The following is a 24338-nucleotide window of genomic DNA, read 5'->3' as shown; positions in this document are numbered from 1 at the left end:
TGCACTTATTCTATTTTCTGATTTATAATGACTAAAAGCCCAGCATTCGTCTGCCGAAAGTTTCAAAAGAGTGGTTTAATTGTTGATGTTTGTTTTCCCTTTCAGTATGTCTGCAGCCTCCTGAAAAGAGACATCAGTCTAAGTTTTAAGAGCAAAGGAAATCCACTTGTATCAGTGCTAGCCTGTAACCTCCTCATGCATGCATATCTCTATGAAGACAACTGGCCAAACGCATTCGTTAAGGTAAGACCCTGGCTAATATAATATTAATCTTGTGTTTGTTCTTGTGCTTTTCATAAACACCTTGTTTGATTGGTTAACTTTGTTTCACTCAAGTTCTGTTATTTTTTAGTCACAAGTTGGTGATGGAATCCACAAACCTGTGACTACTTTTGAACTTTCAAAACAATGTCGATAGATGATGGAAATTTCTCTACTCTAGAAGTCTCTTCCAGTGAGGCTCATGAATATTGCCTCCCTCACTTTCCTTCTGTTGGTGAAACCCAACTCTCAATCATCCTCCCACTGCTTCATTTCTTAAGTCTGGTTGTGAAGCCAAGGACACTCAAAAAGCAAACTTAATTATTATACTAGCCGAGAACCCAGTGGAGAGAAGATAAGGAAGGAAGTTTTTCAGTTTTAGGTGTGGTTGGAAAGCCTCAGAGAAAATATTTCAGGGAAAACCCATGCAATCAGGTAGGAACTGGAAAACCCAATCACATAGTGCCCGGATGGGATTTGAACCAGGGTCCATAGAGGTGAAAGCCAGGCAAGATACCACTGTGCAAACCTGACCCCCCCCCCCCCCCAATATCAACCTCTTAGTATTTTACAGCCCCTCTCCTCATCTACTTGCAATTTAACCTATTTTGCCGATAGATCATTTTCTGTATACGACCCCAGGGGTGGATTTCACAAAGGTAGTCCTAACTTAGGACTAGTCCTAAGCAATGCTAAGAGATAGGACTGGTCCTAAGTTAGGACCAGTAACTCATCCTAACTTAGGACTGGTCCTATCTCTTAGCATTGCCTAGGACTATACCTAAGTTAGGACTACCTTTGTGAAATTCACCCCTGAATCTTGAACAAACTTCCACAATACAACAGAGATACCACCTCACTGTTTACATTCAAGACACTCCTGAAAGCTCACCTGTTTCAGGAAGTGTATCATCAATAATGTTTCTTCTGTTGGTGCCCCATACATCAGACTTTAGAGCAAACTTTTGATTTTGGCACTTTATAAGTTTCTTAACTTAAGTTTCCCGAACATAGGATTCAAACTGCCTCTAGCTTCCGGGCAACCTCAGTAGTCTAGTTGGTAAGACACTTATTTAGAATTGCAATGGTCGTGGGTTCGAATCCCACCCAAGTAACATGCCTGTGATATATTTTTTTTCACAGGACTCAGGGGGGGGGGAGTACTGAGTACACAGTGCTAACACACATCAGTGTATGGGTAAAAACCAAAATTAATATTCTTTATCCCCGCTGCAAATTTAACATCTCTGATATAAGTTTCTTGATTGATTGATTGATTGATACTTCACAATTCCGTGCAGGTGTACCTTGAAGATGCAATGGGGGAGCGGGTATGGGTAGATCACCCAAGCTGTCGTGAGTTCTGTAATAACATCCAGACTGCGTTTGGTACCAAGCTACCACCACGCCACCTCATGCAACCCATGGAGCAGCTACGTCATGCCAGCAACACACCAGATCCAGCCAGTAGGTTCAAACTTGCTCAGGTTTTTCAAGGGGCAGTCTCTTGTTAGAAAAAAACAGCCCGTTTCAGTCCACTGGCTATAAAATAAGCCAGGTGTCCCAGGCCTGGAATTACAAGGGGGCCATGGCCTCTGTTGCCCAATGTCTTGGCTTTGGTGCCCTTTAAGATTTTTCAATGGAAGTGCCCGTTGCAAAATGAAAATGGCCTTGCCCTATTCAACATGTTCTAAGATTGAATTCCAGACCTGGTGTACTCGGGCTTCTAATCTGTTATTAACTCAATAAAAAAAGGTATTGTGTATGATGTTTCACAAAGCATTGTCCAAGTTTTTACAACTATTTGTTGAGGTTTTTTCAAGGGGCAGGTCTCTAGTAAGAAAACAAAATATTTGTTGTTCCTGTCCCCTAGTTATGAAAAACAGGTGTCCTCAGGCTTCAAATCTACAATTGACATCAAGGGTGTTTTGTATGAAGTTTTTCAAAACATTTTCCAAGTTTTTACAACTGATGAAATTTCTTAACCTGTAATGCACTCTTTCAAAAGTTTATCATCAGTACCCTTGATTCAGAGACGTTCCCTGGTACCTTCAAATTTTTTGGAAGCCAATCAAGAAGCTAATTTTTATTTCTCGATCTTCACTCTTTTAAAACCCTAGGTGGTAGTCCTCTTCGAGATGAAGGTGACCCTGGATCTGAGTCTAACTCCTCCCACCAAACAGACGAGATTGATCTGTCTGCAGATGCACAGGCTGAAGGAGTCACTCCAAGGTATGTTTTATTTTAAGACAACAAAACATTAAGCCTGATTGAGAAACTTTCAGAGCTGCCAACTCTTTCTGATTCTGCTGAAAGTTCCCTGAAAATAAATCAATTCCATGAACAAACAAATGTAAAAATCTTTGTGATTGTAGAATCTTTTACCCTGTTTAATGAATGTAACTCTGAATATCTCCTTCAGTGTGTACAAAACCACCCTTATTGCATGATGCAAATATTGAAAGCGCTGAGAGGTATGGAAACAAATCTTGATTTTGGGGTTGAACAAAGAAAAATTGACTACACTGGGACTCGAAGCAATGGCCTCAAGATTAACGTGCCGGTGCTCTATCAACTGAGCTATCTAGGTCCTATGTTAGCAGTCTCCCTGTTTTGTCAACATGATTGTTCGGAGTGAAAGTCTTGCTGAAGTTATTATTCTCTCTTTCATTGTTCGGAGTGAAAGTCTTGCTGAAGTTATTATTCTCTCTTTCATTGTTCGGAGTGAAAGTCTTGCTGAAGTTATTATTCTCTCTTTCATTGTTCGGAGTGAAAGTCTTGCTGAAGTTATTATTCTCTCTTTCATTGTTCGGAGTGAAAGTCTTGCTGAAGTTATTATTCTCTCTTTCATTGTTCGGAGTGAAAGTCTTGCTGAAGTTATTATTCTCTCTTTCATTGTTCGGAGTGAAAGTCTTGCTGAAGTTATTATTCTCTCTTTCATTGTTCGGAGTGAAAGTCTTGCTGAAGTTATTATTCTCTCTTTCATTGTTCGGAGTGAAAGTCTTGCTGAAGTTATTATTCTCTCTTTCATTGTTCGGAGTGAAAGTCTTGCTGAAGTTATTATTCTCTCTTTCATTGTTCGGAGTGAAAGTCTTGCTGAAGTTATTATTCTCTCTTTCATTGTTCGGAGTGAAAGTCTTGCTGAAGTTATTATTCTCTCTTTCATTGTTCGGAGTGAAAGTCTTGCTGAAGTTATTATTCTCTCTTTCATTGTTCGGAGTGAAAGTCTTGCTGAAGTTATTATTCTCTCTTTCATTGTTCGGAGTGAAAGTCTTGCTGAAGTTATTATTCTCTCTTTCATTGTTCGGAGTGAAAGTCTTGCTGAAGTTATTATTCTCTCTTTCATTGTTCGGAGTGAAAGTCTTGCTGAAGTTATTATTCTCTCTTTCATTGTTCGGAGTGAAAGTCTTGCTGAAGTTATTATTCTCTCTTTCATTGTTCGGAGTGAAAGTCTTGCTGAAGTTATTATTCTCTCTTTCATTGTTCGGAGTGAAAGTCTTGCTGAAGTTATTATTCTCTCTTTGATTTTGTAGCAACAGATATAGCCTCCTAAAGGACAGCATAGAGACTTACGTTGTAGACTTTGTGAGAGACCAGCTGACACGTCGCCAAGGTATGGACACTCCTAGGAATCTACTACGTGTCTTGACTGCGGCTTGTGGCTTCCCTGAGGTCCGGCTACTGGCTGCCTTGAGGCTAGAGATGTGGCTACAAAATCCAAAGGTTAGTTTGAATAATGTCTGGTACCCGGTATTGCTTTGTCATAGCTAAACAGTTGATTGTGAAATTTTCAGACTAAAAACAGTGTTGGGCCTTTTCCTTTTAACTGGCATTCCAAAACAAAGATATTGACTGATAGGGAGACCACCAACATAGGGCTGGATAGCTCAGTTGGTTGAGTGCTGGTATGTTAATCTGGAGGATGTTGGTTCAAATACTGCTGTGGTAAATTTTTCTTTGTTCAGCCCCAAATAAATTTTGCCTCGGCACAAGCTAAAATAGCTGTCAGGGTTGCGTTAAAATGATTCCAGAAATGTATTAATGTACTTGTTCCTTTGAATGGTGATTGTGATATCATAATTATCAATTTCAGTTCAACTTAATTCCTATTGTGACTTTTCAAATTAATTATTATTAATATTTATTCCATTTTGATACAGTTGACGAGACCTGCCCAGGAGCTTCTGATGTCTGTCTGTTTGAACTGTGACACCCATGAGCAAGAGGATGTAGAGGTCATAGGTCATCTCATTAAAATTCGTCTCAAGACTAAGCCACTGATTAACCACTACATGCTCAGTATGAAGTGAGTTCTAATTCCTAAGCCCGGTTCATACTTCATGTGAATGCAAATGCTATATGAATTTTTTACGTCACAAATTTGCAACGAATAATCCGCATCAGTTGATTTGTGCTGAATTCCTGCCAAACATTCGCTGTGGAAAACAGCCCTGTGGCGTCAAAATTCACATCGCATTCACATTCCCAGGAAGTATAAACCGGGCTTTTACCCTGTATTTTTTCCCGGAGATTTACAGATTGATCAGGGCTTGAATGTTTACTGCACCAGAGAATTTGTTATAAGACTAGAATGAAAATGAGAAGAACACTATCTACACCATTTCACATTGGAGTTGTTTTTGGAACAAGTACTAAAAGAAGATTTATCTCCTTTTGGATGGGTAAGACTTCATTACTCAACAGAATTATAACATATTTGAATTAGCCTTTTTGAGGTATGGTGGACACTATACGAGTCTACTATTTGGTTTGGGTGTACTCAGACAGATTTACCCAAACCTAAGAGTGGCTTATTGGTTAGTTTAAATTGAAAATTCAGTGAGGTGTTATTATTTAAAAACACAAGACCACTGGATTTATGGTCATACATTTCCTGGCCCAACACTTAAATCACTGGCCTTTGGTTTGCAATCCAGTATTTATTTCCAGCCCTGTTTACCATGACACAGTTTTGGCAAAGTATTTACAAACCTTATAACTGTTTATTTATTTGCTGCTGTTGTTGTTATGTTTAATTGCAGAGAGTTGTTGAATCAACATCCTGAAAACCTATCTACTCTCCTCAAACATACAATCTATAACGAGTTGTCAAACTCTCGTAATCCTAACAACATGCCGCTTCTTGCAACTATCTTCCAACATTCTCCTGAGGCATCCGCAAAGGTGAGTACCTTGGAGTGTTTCAAGGAGTCAAAACTAGGCCTGGGCGACTAGTGGAATTTACTACTCAACTAGTCACGCCTCAAATAGTCGCGACTTCTAATTTGTTATTCCCAAAATGCATTGCAGTTAAGAGCAGAGTGTGGGTTCAAGTCCCAGTCGTGACACCTGTGTTCTTAAGCAAGACACTTGACCATGATGCTTCGTCCATTATATGGGATGTAAAGCGGCGGGTTGTGTAACGCATGTAAAAGCACCTAGTGCACTTAGGGAAAAGAGAATGAGTTCGCCCCAGTATTCCTGGTTTGATCGGCACCATATTTTGCCACAGCACCTTGTAAACCATTTCATGGCGCTATGTAACAGGAGTAGGTCTCATAATTTGAACGTAGTCCCACATACCTTACAGGAAAATACTGTATGTTAAAGCGCCTTGAGCGTCACTGAGTGGGGGTTATGCGCTGTATAAGAAGCCACTATTGTTACTATTACTATTATTAACTCATCCTTCTTATTGTTTCTAAAATGAGAATAAACTAGAATATTTCTTAATTTTCTTAAATTAAGAAGTAAAGGTTTGTGAAATGCTTGTTCATTTTTTGTTTTAACGCTATTTAGTGTGGACTTGAGAACAAAAGGAGTGGCATAAGGCAGGGTTTTTAAATGCTGTGTGGACTTACACATGTCCACACAAGGTTTTCACCAGTGTTAAAGGCACTGTACACGTTTGGTAATTGTCAAAGACCAGTGTTCCCACTTGGTGTATCCCATTATAAGCATAAAAGAACAAACCTGTGAACATTTGGGCTCAATTAGTCATCGAAGTTGGAGAAAATTATGGAAGAAAAAACACCCTTCGTTGGACGAATTTGAAGTCTTTTATTATTTTAGTGAGAAATTACCTCTTTCTTAAAAACTACGTTAACGTTACTTCAGAGGGAGTCGTTTCCCATATTGTTTTATACTACCAACAGCTCTCCAATGCTCATTCCAAGTCAGTTTTTAAGTTAATATTTTTTTGTTTAGTAATAACCAAGCGTGTACCTTCCCTTTAAAGAATAGGGTTTATCTTAAGTGAACAGAACAAAGGAACGTCCACACAAATAAATCAAATGAGAAATGTTTTTAATCAGACCTTTATGTTGTTACCAACATTCTCCCTCCTCCCCCTCAGTACTTAGCTAATGTGTTTCAAGACCTACTGATGAATAGGGACGACTACCTTCGAGCTGTGAGGGCGCTTTACAGAGAGATTGTTAAATCGTTGCGTTATGAAATGGATTTCCCAGCATTCTGCAGAGGATTGATGAAGGAAAGATCAGACAAACAGTTCAATGATATGGAAGCTCAGTTTAAGGTAATGTGTATGCAACACTTTGTGGTAAACGTTCTAGTGGTTAAAGACACTGGACACTATTGGTAATTGTCAAAGACTAGCCTTCACAGTTGGTGTATCTTAACATATGCATAAAATAACAAACCTGTGAAAATTTGAGCTCAATCGGTTGTTGAAGTTGCGAGATAATAATGAAAGAAAATACACCCTTGTCACACCATGGTCACACGAAGTTGTGTGCTTTCAGATGCTTGATTTCGAGACCTCAAATTCTAAATCTGAGGTCTTAAAATCAAATTCATGGAAAATTACTTCTTTTTTGAAAACTACGTCACCTCAGAGGGAGCTGTTTCTCACAATGTTTTATACTATCAACCTCTCCCCATTACTCGTAATCAAGAAAGGTTTTATGATAATAATTATTGTGAGTAATTACCAATAGTGTCCACTGCCTTTAAGTCATCGGCGTGAAAAATATGAAATGGATATGAATGAAAAGACAACAAAGCAATCACACTTAATGAATAACTGAATATTATTATATTGTTGGTTTTAGGAACGTATGTTAGTTTCTCTGATTGACTTGATAGTCTTATCTGCCCTACTGAGTGTCAATCCAGCCGTTAAGGAAGCTGTTGCTGCTTACACCAGGGGTGATAGGAAAGGTAAGTTTCTATCCCCTCACGTTAATCGGGAGGTTGTAGGTTCGATTCCCGCTCTAGCAAGTCTTTCTTTTTGTTTGACCCAAAATTATTTAAAATTACCAAATTAGTTTACCTTTGCTATCTGAAATGAAAAGATGCATCTCCTTTAGGTGATCCCCTGACTGCCGCTTTCTAGTTGCAATATAAACTTGGGTGTGATCCCTGGCTATACGCTAGTTTCAGGTTGAATAGGCTCTGACTGGCACCCCAAACATATATGATGACAAAATAGGGAGATTGCCAACATTGAGCTAGCTAGATCAGTCAGAAGTTTAGTTTATCCAAAATTGCTATTTACAAATGTTGCTCCAGTCATTTTGCTTTGTTCAACCCAAATATATTTATAAAGAATTTCTTGATAGTTATACTGAATCTGTGTTTGATATTACAATTATAACTTGTTTATTGGTTACTTCTTTATAAACTATTGTTATGGCTCTGTACAGTTTTCTTGAAGTATGGAAAAAGATGTGAGTTTTGAATTGAATTGAGTTCCTGAGTGTATTAATGTGTTTTGTTGTAGATATGGATGTATTAAGAACCTTCCAGACTCAAGCTTCTGTCATGCAGAGGGATGCAGTATGGTGGCTTCATACTGTAGTACCTAAGATGTTTAAAGTCAACCAACAAGAATTCAATCAATGGTATGATCTCAAGATCGTCTTAGCGTTTTTTACGTTCCTTGTTTACATGATGTCACTGGGGTCTGCGCTCTCCTGTAGAGATCGAATTGTGATTGTCATTGGTCTGTTGTGTGTGCTACGTTTACACAGCTGTGTTCCCGTTGACCTTGTCGCAATAACTCGTTACATGTCATTTGGCATGGAATGATGAACATGCTGGTCTAGCTAGCAATCATGATCGCTAGCTAGACCAGCATGCACTTCATACAACAGTTCGTGCTTGCGCAATGGGTATTTGTGAAAACGTCTATGATCTCACTGGAGTTTGGCGCCCTCATGTAGAGGTCAAATTAACATTTAATTAGTCCGTCGTGCGTTTCCATGGTTTCGTTATCATTTGACCTCTAAGATTGCATTTGGGCATAATGTCCATTGCGGTAATTTAGATCAAATTGCACTTGCTCCTTAAGCAAAAGTGCTGACCTGTCCGGGTTCACCCCTTAATTTTTGTCAGTGACTTATGACTAGCCAGCAGAACAAGTTAGCTCGTCAATTCACTAGTCCATCGGGTTTCTCACTGGTCCATATTTTAAATGAAATGGGGATGTTTTTCAAAACTGAACTAGCCAGCCAGACAGCCCCTTGGAGAGGTCTATGACTGATGTGGATGTGTTTTTACTGGCATTCCGCCAGTGGACGGCTTATATCTACTCGTCTACAGCTGAGATAGCAGACTTTTATCTGAATTCAGACTTTTTATGTCTACCTTTTGAAAAGTAGCTGTTATCTTTTCTATGTATGAAGAAATCCTGCTCCTTTTATCTACTTCTCTTCTCCTCTTCCAGTCTACAATCACGGTGGCAATTCAATAACAACCTGCCCTTCTTACTTCTCTTCTCCTCTTCCAGTCTACAATCACGGTGGCAATTCAATAACAACCTGCCCTTCTTACTTCTCTTCTCCTCTTCCAGTCTACAATCACGGTGGCAATTCAATAACAACCTGCCCTTCTTACTTCTCTTCTCCTCTTCCAGTCTACAATCACGGTGGCAATTCAATAACAACCTGCCCTTCTTACTTCTCTTCTCCTCTTCCAGTCTACAATCACGGTGGCAATTCAATAACAACCTGCCCTTCTTACTTCTCTTCTCCTCTTCCAGTCTACAATCACGGTGGCAATTCAATAACAACCTGCCCTTCTTACTTCTCTTCTCCTCTTCCAGTCTACAATCACGGTGGCAATTCAATAACAACCTGCCCTTCTTACTTCTCTTCTCCTCTTCCAGTCTACAATCACGGTGGCAATTCAATAACAACCTGCCCTTCTTACTTCTCTTCTCCTCTTCCAGTCTACAATCACGGTGGCAATTCAATAACAACCTGCCCTTCTTACTTCTCTTCTCCTCTTCCAGTCTACAATCACGGTGGCAATTCAATAACAACCTGCCCTTCTTACTTCTCTTCTCCTCTTCCAGTCTACAATCACGGTGGCAATTCAATAACAACCTGCCCTTCTTACTTCTCTTCTCCTCTTCCAGTCTACAATCACGGTGGCAATTCAATAACAACCTGCCCTTCTTACTTCTCTTCTCCTCTTCCAGTCTACAATCACGGTGGCAATTCAATAACAACCTGCCCTTCTTACTTCTCTTCTCCTCTTCCAGTCTACAATCACGGTGGCAATTCAATAACAACCTGCCCTTCTTACTTCTCTTCTCCTCTTCCAGTCTACAATCACGGTGGCAATTCAATAACAACCTGCCCTTCTTACTTCTCTTCTCCTCTTCCAGTCTACAATCACGGTGGCAATTCAATAACAACCTGCCCTTCTTTCTTATTTTTAGCTTGCAGAAAGTTGTGTTTCTTGAGCCATCAGAATCGTACTGCAGTAAAGACAACTGGCCTCCCGAGGCTGATAGATCGTAAGTGCTTTCTTAAGATACTTAAGGCTGATAGATCGTAAGTGCTTTCCTAAGATACTTAAGGGGAAGGTATACATTTGGTACTCACTCTTAAAATTAATGGCAATGAAACCTTTTGGTTAGAAGCAAAAACAGCTGTGTTTCATGAGAAACATTTCACCTCGAAGTAATGTGGTTACGTCAAAAAGAAAAGTTTTTATGCTCAAAAATTCTGAGAGGCGTTGCCCCCACCTTTTCAAATAAAACTTTCTACCTTCCTAGCTATTATCTTTGCTATTATTGAAGAAATCCAGCTTTTGTATCTACTCCTCTAATGCTGAGGACACTGTTCCTAAAAGCTCTTTGGAATCTTTAACTTAAGGGGTAACCAAAGGTGGAAATGTCATCACGAAACTTACGTCTTAACATTTTAAAAATGTCAATATCTTGGTGGGTGATGACTCTCACTCAGCCGTGTTTTGTACATGATTTGATTATTTTTCAAAATAATGGTCTTTGTTTGACTCTTAGTTCCATAAGAAAATATGCTTTCTGCCTCTCTCTCTAGCTAATTATTTCCACTTCACTGCTTATGTTAAACTTAAGTCCGGTTTATAGTAGGTCGCGCGATGGAAATCTTGATGCGCATCCATCGCACGACCGACTATAAACCGGCCTTACGTCGCTTATTCATGTTTGTTGTGTTGTCATTTAGCCTTCCAGAAAGACTCTTTTATGATCAAAACGTCAGGCCATTAACTATTTTTTTGCAATTTTTTTCCCAACAGCCTATTGTTGTCGTTGCTGTCCGAGGTTCCAGTCCAGGAAGATACCCTGATGAGAGTCCTTGTAATGGGCCTCTCTAGGGAGCTCTCCTTATCGGCAGGAGATGGTCTGGAGCTAGCCGACAAACTGGTCAAGCGGGCAGCTGTACTTTATGCTGATGGTGAGTTAATACTTTCAGTAGCATTTCAAACTTTCTGCATGAAATTGTATAATTAGGTGAGGTTTGTAGCAGCACCATGTGTAAATCTCATTTGAGTATTGTGCTCCAGCCTTGCACCGCATTTCTACTAGATACAGAAAGGTGAATCAAAACCCTTTAGGTGTGTGATCAAAGCGCTATATAAGAACCGAGTGGTAGTATTATTATTAGTCTGACTCCTAATGTTGTTAAATCAATCTGTTTATCTTTTGCAGATTTTCCTGTTTTGAAGGTTGAGAGAGTTCAGTTGGTAGATGCAGTCTTGAACCTTTGCTCTTATCATCATCCTGAAAACATCCAGCTACCACAAGGGTAGGTTCAGCTTAAATCAAAGAAGTGTTGGAAATGCTGGCAATTACTCTCGGTATTTTCTAATAAAACATCACCAAGTGCCATCAAGTCTCTGACCTCACGTTAAATTGGCAGATTATCATTTAATGTTGTACTCTTTCACAGCAAGATTTTAAACAAATGGGTCTGTTCCTTCCAAAAAGGAATATCTGCGCAATTCCTAAACTCAAATTAAATGCTGTTTTGCTTGAATAATGTCATAAGAATTCTGGAATGCACTAAAAATACTCTGCAATAATGTAAACATTTGAAGTGAGACATCATCAAAAGTTTTTAGAGTTTGACAAAAATGTTCTAAAGGGTATCAATTACAATGGCATTTAACAACATTTTAATGCAACATTGAAGACTTTTAGCTATTTTTCCATTTTTATGAGGAGTCTTTCTATTAGAATTGAATTTGACCTTGGAGCCCCTCTTTTAGTTATTCACATATAGTTTTGTAAACAAAATGTTTGTTTTTCATCAAACAGATACAGTCCCCCAAACCTAGCTATTTCTAACCTGTATTGGAAAGCTTGGATTCTACTTGTTGTCATCACAGCATTCAACCCAACCAACATTGGTAAGTTCAATGGATACGTCTTCCAAGCGTACTTCATTTGGGCTTAGCCAAGTATGATTTTAAGCAGCTTGAAGACCTGGGCCCAATTTCATAGAGCTGCGTAAGCACAAAAACAAGCTTAGCACAACAACATTTTGCTTACCAGAATTGGTTACCAGCCAAAGTACCATGTCACTTGTACAATTTGTGACTGGTATCCTGCCCATTTCTGCTAATCAGAAAATTGTTAATTACAATTTTCTGCTTAATGAGCTCTAGGAAATTGGGCCCTGGCTTCAGAGTACACACAAAGTGGGAAATCTCATCTTACATCATGTCTCTAAGGACGTTGGAAATCTCATCTTACATCATGTCTCTAAGGACGTTGGAAATCTCATCTTACATCATGTCTCTAAGGACGTTGGAAATCTCATCTTACATCATGTCTCTAAGGACGTTGGATTCAGGGATATCCCCTATGCAGTCCTGCTCTGTCTTGCTCTGTATAATGTGTCAAATAGAATAATAATAATAGTGGCTTCAAGTTCTTAAAGACGATGTGACCTGTGACATCACATGTTTACAAAAGAGCCACAGAGGCTGAACTTCCTGCAGGCTTGATTTGTACACATCCAAATGGAAGAAAACATAAAATCTCATATTTTATGGAGATTGCACTGTCTAATTCTTATCAACTTTTGATATGATGAAAGGGGGCATATCTCAAAACTTGTCCAGCTTTTACTTTCATAATTCTTGGATTTATGTGGAAATTATGACACAAAATGTCAACTTTCCCATTGGACCAGTGTAGTATCTTGCCTGCCAGAATACTGAAAGAATGTACAAGGTCACGCTTATTGTAAACAAGGTTCACACGGTCTATATAGCGTGCATACCCGTCACTCAATGCACTCAAGCCGCTTTAACAGTCAGTAAATTCCTGCAAGGTATGTTGGACAACGTTTGATATATGAGACCAGTACTCTTTTTACAAACAAAGCACCATGTAATATTGTTTACAAGGTGCTGTGGTGCAATATGCTGCCAATCAAACCAGGAACACCAGGGCAAACCCCTTCTCTTTATGAGTGTACTGGATTATTTAACGTGCATTAAACAACACACAGGAGCAACGGCTTCATGGCCCATCCGAGTATGCTCTTAGCAATGATGTCATTCTCCCATCTGTTCCTTGACCTACCCCATTATGTGTAAGATAATGCCTAAGATATGTGTTAGATAATGAAGTACGCATCATTCATGGGTTTCAAATGGCACGTACACTTGGGACACTGTTTGGCTTCAGAGTACACACAAAGTCATGCCTTTTTTCCGTGCTCCATTATCATGCACGATTGGTGCGATACTTTTTAATATGTACACTTCGCGTCATTCCTGCGAAATAATGGAGCGATGAAAAACTAGCATGATGTTACAGGTGGAGGCTAATATGCTGTAGGATATGTCAAGTACCAATGACGTCATTGCCCCACCTATTCCCTTATAAACTTTTTTGAATGTGTCACCTTTCAAGCTATACTATTACACTTGTTTCTGATTGTGTTAGGTTTGACCGCCTGGGAACAGTACCCAATGCTTCGTTGCTTCATGGAAATGGTCATGACCAAGTAAGTAGAAACTAAATCCTGATTTGTAAATCTTGATTTGTAGACCAACTTAAGGTCATGTCAACACATTACAGTAAATAGGCCAAGACAGGATCTCTCTACAATCACAGCTTTGTATTTGTTGACCCAAAATATATAAACCATTTAAAAAAATTAAAATAATAATAACTTTTATTCATAAATATCCCAGTTAGTTGAGGCAGTCTTATTGGTTGAAAGGTGGTAACATGACATATGTTAAACAGCTTGTAAAAACATAACTGGCGTTTGGGAATCTACATTTGGCTCAAAACAGGAATTTAACATTTAGGCCTACAAAACAGAAAATGATTACAAATTTTCCTGTGATAATTTTCCTCAGTAATTTCAAGTACCCTCCACCAACGGCAGCTCCAGATGAAAGATCCCAAGAAGAAACAAGGGCCAGAGAACTTCAGGTAAAACCAAACTCACTTTGATGTCTTACAGAACCAGCTTAAAGGCACTGTACACGTTTGGTAATTGTCAAAGACCAGTGTTCTCACTTGGTGTATCCCATCATAAGCATAAAATAACAAACATGTGAAAATTTGAGCTTAAATGGTCATCAAAGTTGCGAGAAAATGATGAGAGAAAAACACCCTTGTTGGACCAATATGTGTGCTTTCAGATAGGAATAAAAGACTTCTGGCTAGAAGTCTTTTATTATTTTCATAGTGCTGCTTAATGGTAAACAAATTTTTCTGCTTACTGTAGCAGACAAATTTGCTAAGGTGTAAGCGTATTTCACAGGTTAGGCAGCCATATTGCGCGTTCACCATGAGTTTGCATTGTAACGTCATTTATTTTTGTGCAGTAAGCACGCAGTAAGCACTGGAGAGTAAGCTTGCCTTTTCATGTTGTGGTACAAAGACAAGATCTAAGATTAAGTAGTAGAGAATTCCACCATGACAGCTTTTGCTGTTTTCTCAACAAGTAGGCACTGTATTCAGCTGAAACGTTCACTTTTTTTTATAAAAAGAAAGAAAAAAATGTTTTATGCAAGTCGCCAGACACACAAGGCTTGAAGGCCACTTCAAGGTATGCGCTACAAATTGTTTTTTTTCAGAGGCCGTTGCCACCTACTCCTAGGGCTGAAACAGGGTTACCCCTTTTTCAGTCCATACGGATGTAGGCTTGGGTATCATCAGTCCAAAGCCTAGCCGGTAGAGCAGAAAGAACTACCTCCCCAATTTTACGTAGCAAGTGTCACGACCGAGATTCGAACCCACATTCTGCTAATTAAACACCAGAGCTTGAATCCGGTGCTCTTAACCGCTCGGCCATGACACGCCACATGTGGCTTTTATTGTATCTTTGTGGATAATTTAGCCTATAGACCAGTGTTTTGTTGGCAAAAACCATTCTTTGAGCTTGCCTTAAATAGCAATAAATTTGATTGATTTTTTCTTGTGTAGGTGATTGCTCTTGAGAAGCAAGAGATTCTAGAGTTTGAGAATCATTTAGCTCGAGTAGCCATCACTGAATCTAATAGTTTACTGCTGTCTCAAGTCATCCGCATGGATCCCAAGTAAGTCAAACTCTCATACAACTTTCCAATAAGCTTCTTACTAAACCCTTCTCATTGGTATCAAATTCAACTTAGAAATTAAACCAATTTTCACAAATCAATGTCATCAATTATCACAAATCAACAAAAATTCATAAATTTACACAAATCAACAAAACATAACCATGTCTTGTTTATAGGCTACTTCAAATAGGCTACTGTGTACTCCTATTCATAGCAAAGAACTTGTCTTCAAACTCATTGTAAAGTGTTAGACTATACACCTGCTGGAAATACATATTGCATATTGCGCAGCCCATTCACACGAGCATATCCTATCAGACCATGAAGTCAAGTTGGCATAGTGTTATCTTTCCTCACGCCATCCACCTCTAGGACCCTGGTTTGAATCTCAGCGGGGGAGGGGGTGGGGACACTAAGTGGATTGGGTTTATTGCCCGTACATGCCTGTGTTGCTTTTCCCTGGATTTTCCTCCCATATCTGAAACTGAAGCTTCCTTTCTTGTTTTCTCCCTATTGGGTTCTTGGATAGTTCAGTGATTAAGTTCACTTTTCTGAGAGTCCTTGGCTTCGCAACCAGAATAAGTGAAATGAAATAACATGAAACATCGTCCTCATTGAGGAAATGGTTTTGCTACTATATTTATAAGTGTTTATATTTCCACAGTGGTATAGCTAGACGTCCTCCATCCCATGTTCTTGATCAACTTAAAGAGTTTAACAAGGTTCTCAATCTTGGTCACATGTTGTGTCGTAGCCGATCCCCTGACTTCCTACTGGATATAATACAGAGACAGGTAAGGAACCGGGGAAATGTTCAAGTCTCTCACTTTGGAAAACTTTGAAGTTTTTGTAGTTTTAATTTACGATATGTTAACAAGAAAGAAGAAAGAAATTAGAAGACTCTTCTGTTAAATTCAGCTCAACAAACTCGCTAGTTTGAATAATCTAATCTAACCAAGCTTCAGTTTTTAAAAATGGAAATCCTAAGCTTGAAATTGATACAGAAAAATTGATATTTCATTAGATTTGTAGGGGGCATGTGTTATTTGATTTTAGGAGACTGCCTTGGTTTGATGCAATTTGTTTGTTTCAAGAGGACACTGCTTATGGTAGGTGTCCAATTTCATGGAGCTGCTTAAGCACAAAACACTGTGTCTGCTTAGCACAAATAAGCAGGGAACCAGTCACAAACTATGTACATAATATAGTATTTTAGCTTGTAACCTCTTTCTGTTAAGCAAAACTAAAATTGTTACATTTAAATTGATGACATTTCTTGTCTCTTAGGGTACATCTCAGTCCATGCCGTGGCTAGCTGAACTTGTTAACTCAGCTGAAGGGTCTTTAGACGTCCTCCCGGTGCAGTGTCTGTGTGAGTTTCTTCTCAATGACAATCAAGACTCTGAGATGGAGGATGTTAAGGGAGACGCCAAAAGGAAACAGGTAATAATAATAATAATAATAATAATAATATCGAAGTCTTATATAGCGTACGTATCTACAAAACAAGGTACTCAAGGCGCTGAGAATATACAAACTTTGCAGTGATGAATTCTGAGACCCAATTATTTAGCACCTTCTCTTTTCGATAAGTGCACTGGGTTCTTTTATACATGCGTTACACAACATATGGGACCAACGGCTTTACGTCCCATCCGAGGTACGAAGCAATGGTTAAGTGTCTTGCTTAAATAAACCGAGCAGCAAATCTCTTCAGTCCGCTGCATATAAATCATTTTCCTTAGCCGCTCCAGGACTGTGGAACCATCTTCCCATCACAATACGCACCTCAATTTCACTGCCTATTTTCAAGAAAGCACTTAAAAACATCTTTTTCCTTAGTGTCTGTTTATTGCTTTATTGTTCATTTGTTGTATTATCTGCATTGCTATTGTTCGTTTAAAGTGCTGTGGTCTAAATGAAATGGCGCTATATAAAAACCCATTGTATTGTGTTGTATTAAGGACACAAGTGTCACAGCTGGGGATTCGAACCCACGCTCTGCTGATCAGAAACATAAGAGTTTGAATTGGTTGCTCTTAACCGCTCGGCCACGACACTTCCACAGGGGACAGTGCACATTGTTTGATTGATTAAGACAAAAAGATCATACCCAAGTCCAGCCAAGACCAACCTCGTTCCCAGGGTTGTTTGATCTCAATGCTCAATTTTTCCCAGCATGCCTTGCTCACTCATAATCCCTGGAATTGGTTCTTTTTAAATATGCCAGAATCAAACACATTTTAATTAGCATGCATGCAAAGTAGCCAATCATCATTGTTTGTCAGTACATCCCTCCCAGGGGTTAGTGATGAGAGGTTTGGAATTGGAGTGCTGCCTATAGCAAGGCTGAGGCAAGACCCAATGATATAAAGACTGTAAGCATCGATAGTTGCATTAGGAACTGCATGAACTGCATTAGGTGGTAACCAGTCATTTATCAATCAATATTTCTGTCCAACAGAGACATTCCGTGAGAAACAGTGACTGATAATGACTGATAAAGTTCAAGAATTTCTTGTAAAAGTATTTTACATTTTGCAATGCGCCTTATTTTTTACCATGCGAGGGCGCTGTATATATTGTTCTTTTATCACTCTTGGGGGTATACGCGATTCGCCCTGCACAGATTAATAGACGTTCTGTCACTTTTGTTGTGCCGTAGTTTCAATTTGCTTTAGAGGTGGATTATAACGGCTCCTTTAAAAGTCTAACTGTCCGTGATGGATTAGATGTCTGTGGTGGTAATCTGTCCCAATCTTTAATAACTGTTCTGGGTAAGAATGAACATACCCCCGGAAGTGATTGAGAGTGCCCTTACATGGTAAAAAATATGGCTCATTCTATTGGCTTTGTCTCCTCACAAAGAGAGAACTTTTATTGAATTTACAGGATTTGTTTTGTCTTGATACAATCGCATCCCTATCATGTGTACATTGATTGGGATGATGACCTTCTTGCACTCATGTGACAATATTGTTTATTCTTCTCAGCGAATCGACAAACAAGAACAGTTGTTAGCGAGATTACAGAGCTTAGTGAGAGGACCAGACTCACAGGCAACAACATGCTGTGAAGTTATGGACTACTTCCTTAGAAGACTCAGCTCACAGCAACAGGCCAGCAGGGCCTTAGCTGCTAAGGTAAGGATAATAATAATAGCTTAGGTTAGCATTAATAAAACAATGAGAGCAGTTGTTAGCGAGATTACAGAGCCTTGTTAGAGGACCAGACTCACAGGCAACAACATGCTGTGAAGTTATGGACTACTTCCTTAGAAGACTCAGCTCACAGCAACAGGCCAGCAGGGCCTTAGCTGCTAAGGTAAGCATTTACACTTTAGAGACCAATCATTTCTTTCAAAAATAACTGAAGCAGAGCTTTCGTTTTTCTTTACAAAAAAATTAATGCAAACTCATGTAATTATTTAAATGACCTTTCATTTCACCATTATTCTTTTGCCTTTTTGGTTGATTGAAAGTGTGTCAAATCTATTGGTCGATAGTAGCTGATATGGGCATTTTGGTACAATTCACGTGTGACCACTGTATTCTCTAAACAAGCAGTCAGGGTAAGACTTCTGCTTTTAGTGATGCAAAGATGTTGGGGTCGAATCTTGCTTGAGTGATTTGCCTCGAGAAAGTAACGAGTATACAGTGCTTAATACACATCCATGTAAGGTAAAAACCAATTGGGTTCTTTTCACCAGATGCAAAAATTAACACCTATTATATTCCTTTCTTCTGCTACCCTAAGGGATTGATGATGGTACTGTCTACCCCACAAGACCAATCCACAATAGGGGAGGAAGAGATGGAAATGGAAGATCCTCCATGGGCTTGCCCAACACTGATAGCATCACATGAGTGGCTGTTGAAGAATATGCCAACCCTCCCTCATTTTGATGCAGTCAGGGCATCGGCTACGGCTGCTCTTAGACAGGTAGGTCATTTGAGTGGAGGTTCGAATCCCTACCTAGCTTATTATGGCACTTGTTTTCTTAGACAGGTAGATCATTGAGTGAAGGTTCGAATCCCTACCTAGCTTATTATGGCACTTGTTTTCTTAGACAGGTAGATCATTGAGTGGATGTCCGAATCCCTACCTAGCTTATTATGGCACTTGTTTTCTGAGACAGGTAGATCATTGAGTGGAGGTTCGAAGCCCTACATACATGTAGCACAATGTGCTGATTGTGATTCTTGTTGCACATTTAAATAATAGTTTTGTCCTTGGATGACATGGTTAGCTATGGGACCCTTGGTTTTTTAATAATCTATATGATCTAATTTTTCATAATAATAACCTAACTTAGTGTAGTCATTCCCTAAATTGGCTGACACAAATACCCCCGCAATGCCCCTCCCCCCCAAAAAAAAACATCAACGGCAACAAAAACAACACAAACAAACAAACAAAACATGCAATCAATGTATTGGTCCTGTGATCGATCGGCCATCTGGGTCATGAGAGAATAGTGAAAAACTTATCACAAATTTTGCATTGCATTGAAATAAAAGTTAAAATGAGTACAATGCTCACTTTCACCATTACCTTCTGTAAACCCTGTAAGTTGTTTGTAAATCGGTTTTGTATACTGAGCAATAAACTCAAAACGCAAAGTTAGATTATTTATTTCCCATCAAATATGACGGTTCAGACAGAAATATTTCAAGGGATGTTTTCAACTATCATCATCATTATATTGTGTAAGTTTTATGTAAATCTGTGAACTTCACGATTTTTGTTTCTTACCAATTCTGTAAATGTTCCTTTAAAGAGTTATGATGATTTCAAGTTGTTTGTTTTTCTATGTTGAATCTAGGCGTGTCAGATTGAGACAGCTCCGTTAGCTTTGAGCACTTACGTCGTCTTTCTCTCACAGTTTGTTTGTTTTTGATGTTGAATCTAGGCGTGTCAGATTGAGACAGCTCCGTTAGCTTTGAGCACTTACGTCGTCTTTCTCTCACAGTTTGTTTGTTTTTGATGTTGAATCTAGGCGTGTCAGATTGAGACAGCTCCGTTAGCTTTGAGCGCTTACGTTGTCTTTCTCTCACAGTTTGTTTGTTTTTGATGTTGAATCTAGGCGTGTCAGATTGAGACAGCTCCGTTAGCTTTGAGCACTTACGTCGTCTTTCTCTCACAGTTTGTTTGTTTTTGATGTTGAATCTAGGCGTGTCAGATTGAGACAGCTCCGTTAGCTTTGAGCGCTTACGTCGTCTTTCTCTCACAGTTTGCTCCTGTCAATGACCTTAATGACCTCGGTGTGGTGAGTTATTTATAACCGTTCTGGTAGTTTTTTGTTTTATTAAGCTTAACACTGTCATAAAAATACATAAATTATAAATTAAGCTACAAAGAAGCAAAAATGATGAAAACACCAAGCCAGGGAGTGGCAAGGAGGAAGAGGTTACCAGCACCTCTAAAAAGCCTAAGGGGAAAAAGGGAATAAAAGGGGGGGGGGTGCTCGAAGGTGGGACTGGTAATAACGAATGATAACAAGGGCAAGGGCAATGTTAATCTCCACTTTTACCACAACCTGATGTTTTAGGTCATAAACTAAATTTCGACTTGGTGCATGTTCCTAAGTTCACTTGTTTGAATCGTTTTTTCTCCCTTACATGTAAGTGCAAATGGAAATAGATTGTATTTCAGTTGTATGATTTTTAATTCAGTTGCTCAAATACTTACTGGATTGAAAATGGATTTACCTGGATTAAAAATAAAATAACATAGCCAGCCTACACAGTTACAAAACCACAATTCTCAGATAAAAGTTTTCATCTTGATAAATTAATTTTTGGTTTTACCCATGTAAACCCATTTGTTATTAAGCACTGGTACTGCTCTGAGTTCTGTGAAAAAAAGAAATCTACATGCTAATAGCTCGGGTGGGATTGAAGCCTACGTAAATAAACCTTTCCTTTTCTTAGAGCAGATGTCTTAATCTTTATGTCTCCAGAAAACTTCGTTCCAGTTCGAAAGGTTTACTCACAGTAGTTTCAATTCACACAAAGTTCTACGGTCAACGTTCCTGAAAATATGCTTCACCTAGACTATGAAACTCCCATCCTAACAATCTCAGAGACTGTTCTACGCTAGAACAATCTAAATCTAAATTTAAAGTCCATCTTTTTAATCACAGAAGCGCTTAGAGACTTTATTTTGTAATATGCGCTATATAAGAACTGACAATTATTATTATTATTGTTATTATACCACTACACCACTGAGCTAGTCCAGTGGTTAGAGGCAGTTCAAATTCTCTCTTGAATAATCCTTCTGCTAATCACTTATTACATACCATCTCTCTATAGGATCTTGCTCAGCTGATTGTAGAGCGTCCTACCATCGTCTCTTGTCTCTTACCTAGAGACACTTATAATGAAGTAGCTGATGTGACCTTAGCAGCTATGATTAAGATCTTCAGTCGTTATCTCATTAAAGCAACCAAGCCTAATGAGGAAGGGTACAGCTGGGTATGGAACTCCTCTTCTTGGTTCTGTCTTTTTCTCTACGTTTGTTGGAATAAATATTCCCCAATTAATTTCTAAAATTTTATACAACAAATATTGGATGTGTATGAGTGAATTGCCATAGAATTTGTCAGGGCCCAATTATATAGAGCTGCTTAAAGGCAGTGGACACTGTTGGTAATTACTCAAATAATTATTAGCAGAAAACCTTACTTGGTAACGAGTGATGGAGAGCTGTTGCTAGTATAAAACATTGTGAGAAATGGCTTCCTCCGAAGTAATGTAGTTTTCGAGAAAGAGGTAATTTTCATGTGACAAGGGTGTTTTTTTTCTTTCATTAATATTATCTCGCAACTTCGACGACTGATTGAGCTGGTTTGGTCTTGATGTTTCAAACAGTATATTCTGCTCGTGTGCTCTTCTTCTCGATGTTTGGAATATATACTCTGCTCATCTTCAGGACTCCTATTTATAGTGACTCTTATTCTACACACCCTACAAAGCTTCAAACACCATTAAGGTAGCCCTTAGTTGTTGCTAATGTTTCCCATGGAATGATTCTTTATTACAGTCGGATACCCAGGACCAGGTGGTTCTTTACTGGCAGACTGGTGAATCAGCAACTATGTATATCCTGATTGTACATGCTATGGTCATTCTATTAACCTATGGTGAACCAAAAGGTAAGATTAGTTCATATCAATTTTAATTTCTTGAATTTATGTTCTGAGTTGAAGTTAGGATTTTGTGAATTAAGAGATGTGTTCCTTACATCCCACCATTATGCATAGTTGCCATTATTATCTTGCAACTTCGGCGACCAATTGAGCTCCAATTTTTACAGGTTTGTTATTTTATGTATATGTTTTAAGATACACCAAGTGAGAAGACTGGTCTTTGACAATTACCGATAGTGTCCACTGACTTTAAGCAAGTTTTACTACATACATCAAACATACACTGGGCTTTTATATGGCGCCATTTCATTTAGACCACATCGCTTGAACGAACAGAAAATAGCATTGCAAATTTAAGAGCAAATTAACAAAAAGATATGAATCAAAAAATTGTCTTCATGGATGTGCTTTTTTTTATTATCCCAAACATCTTGAAGAAAAAAATACACAAGCTTGTTGCTCTATTTTTTATATATTTTTTTTTATGCAAGTCGCCAGACACACAAGGCCTAAAGGCCACTTCAAGGTGTGGGCTTCAATTTTTTTTTTTTCAGAGGCTGTTGCCACCTACTCCTTGGACTGAAACAGGGTTACCCCTTTTTCAGTCCATACGGATGTAGGCTTGGGTATCATCAATCCAAAGCCTAGCCGGTAGAGCAGAAAGCACTACCTCCCTAATTTTACGTAGCAAGTGTCACAACCGGGTTTCGAACCCACACTCTCTGCTGATCAAACACCAGAGCTTGAATCCGGTGCTCTTAACCGCTTGGCCATGACAAGCAATGTAAAAAAAGTTGTTTGAACAATTTAAAGCCCTTCTTGTGCTCACATAACAAATCACAGATTGTCACGGTTACTCTCAAATACTGACCAATGTTTAATTATTGTAATTTCATGAATTATTTCCCCATCTTCAGTGGAGAGTGACTTCCAGTTACTTCTTCATTCTTGGTTTCCTGAGAATAGTTCTCCTCCATCTGCGTACCTCGTTGATACCTCAGAAGATGCTCTCCTCCTCCCTGATTGGCTCAAGCTTAGGATGATCCGATCAAACGTCCTCGAACTCGTCGAAGCAGGTCGGTAAATCACTCATAAATCTTCCCCAATCAATGAAATAACCCACGGCATTCACAACAATTGACTGGTGCCCTGTGGTTTTGTTGTGGTGCCCTTTGCAAAGTTCCAATACAAATTGACATTTTCCACATAGAAGTTACTTTATCAGTGGAAGGTAGCTATGCCCCGTTTTGTTTTTTTGTTTTTTTCACTGCTTTGAAGCTTTACAGCTTCATTTATTTACAAAAAAACAAACAAGAAACATACATCGATGGTCCACATTAAATAGGTCCATGAAACATATTGCTATTAAATATAAGTTATAGAGAATTACAGAATTACAAATACTTAAATATAAAAACAAAGTTATATTGATATAATATACACAATTAATTTTATTTTGACTGCATCACATATAGGGACAAACAAATTTATTCAACAACTTCATTAAGAAATGTAAAATTTGAAATTTTCCTTGTTGCTGAATTATTTGCAGCCCTTCAGGATTTGGAGCCAGCACAGCTTGTTCTTTTCATCCAATCATTTGGAATTCCTACTGCTAGTATGAGGTAGGTAACATGAATATCTAACAATACATTGACAATGTTTAAAGGCAGTGGACACGTCTGGTAATTACAGAAAATATAAATTGGCATAAAAACTTACTTGGTAACCAGCAACAGAGAGCTGTTGATAGTGTAAAACATTGTGAGAAAGGACTGATCTTTGTTTTAGGGTTACTTGTTTTTTAGAGAGCTTGGGGTGCACAACAATTTCTGATATTATGGTTATAACTTTTTAACTGAATAACTGATTATCTTATCTTATCTGATATTTCAGTAAGCTGCTAGCCCACCTGGATTCTGCCGTTAAGCAGGAACCTCAAGCCATGGAACATGCTGTAGTAGATAAAGCTTACATGGCTCAGCTGGTAGAGGTGCAACAAATGAGGGGAGCAACAGGGGGAGTAGAGTTTCATAAACTACTCACCAAGGACCTGGAAACACCCCCTGAGAAGGAGAAAGGTGAAGCTCTTACATATATAGTACTTAGTCCTTCT

At 38.8% G+C, this 24338-nt stretch overlaps 1 protein-coding gene across 1 annotated transcript in view; it reads left to right on the top strand.

The window, feature by feature from the left end:
• LOC117292362 (integrator complex subunit 1-like) overlaps nucleotides 1–24338 on the top strand; it is a 52258-nt gene that overhangs the window by 2829 nt on the left and 25091 nt on the right. The window contains exons 5-30 of the mRNA XM_033774387.1: nucleotides 106–243; nucleotides 1563–1728; nucleotides 2382–2493; nucleotides 3795–3984; nucleotides 4422–4567; nucleotides 5304–5445; nucleotides 6617–6799; nucleotides 7335–7443; nucleotides 8006–8126; nucleotides 9950–10027; nucleotides 10795–10952; nucleotides 11207–11303; nucleotides 11816–11907; nucleotides 13457–13517; nucleotides 13879–13954; nucleotides 14954–15066; nucleotides 15734–15863; nucleotides 16357–16512; nucleotides 18063–18212; nucleotides 18826–19011; nucleotides 20243–20338; nucleotides 21387–21548; nucleotides 22117–22228; nucleotides 23140–23298; nucleotides 23775–23847; nucleotides 24119–24303. Coding sequence (XP_033630278.1) covers nucleotides 106–243; nucleotides 1563–1728; nucleotides 2382–2493; nucleotides 3795–3984; nucleotides 4422–4567; nucleotides 5304–5445; nucleotides 6617–6799; nucleotides 7335–7443; nucleotides 8006–8126; nucleotides 9950–10027; nucleotides 10795–10952; nucleotides 11207–11303; nucleotides 11816–11907; nucleotides 13457–13517; nucleotides 13879–13954; nucleotides 14954–15066; nucleotides 15734–15863; nucleotides 16357–16512; nucleotides 18063–18212; nucleotides 18826–19011; nucleotides 20243–20338; nucleotides 21387–21548; nucleotides 22117–22228; nucleotides 23140–23298; nucleotides 23775–23847; nucleotides 24119–24303 — 3391 coding nt within the window. The remainder of the gene's footprint in view (nucleotides 1–105; nucleotides 244–1562; nucleotides 1729–2381; nucleotides 2494–3794; nucleotides 3985–4421; nucleotides 4568–5303; nucleotides 5446–6616; nucleotides 6800–7334; nucleotides 7444–8005; nucleotides 8127–9949; nucleotides 10028–10794; nucleotides 10953–11206; nucleotides 11304–11815; nucleotides 11908–13456; nucleotides 13518–13878; nucleotides 13955–14953; nucleotides 15067–15733; nucleotides 15864–16356; nucleotides 16513–18062; nucleotides 18213–18825; nucleotides 19012–20242; nucleotides 20339–21386; nucleotides 21549–22116; nucleotides 22229–23139; nucleotides 23299–23774; nucleotides 23848–24118; nucleotides 24304–24338) is intronic.

Source organism: Asterias rubens, chromosome 7 (genome assembly GCF_902459465.1).
Source record: "Asterias rubens chromosome 7, eAstRub1.3, whole genome shotgun sequence".
Classification (NCBI taxonomy): Eukaryota; Metazoa; Echinodermata; class Asteroidea; order Forcipulatida; family Asteriidae; genus Asterias; species Asterias rubens.
The sequence above is the reverse complement of the archived record's forward strand: the minus strand, read 5'-3'. Positions and strand labels throughout refer to the sequence as shown.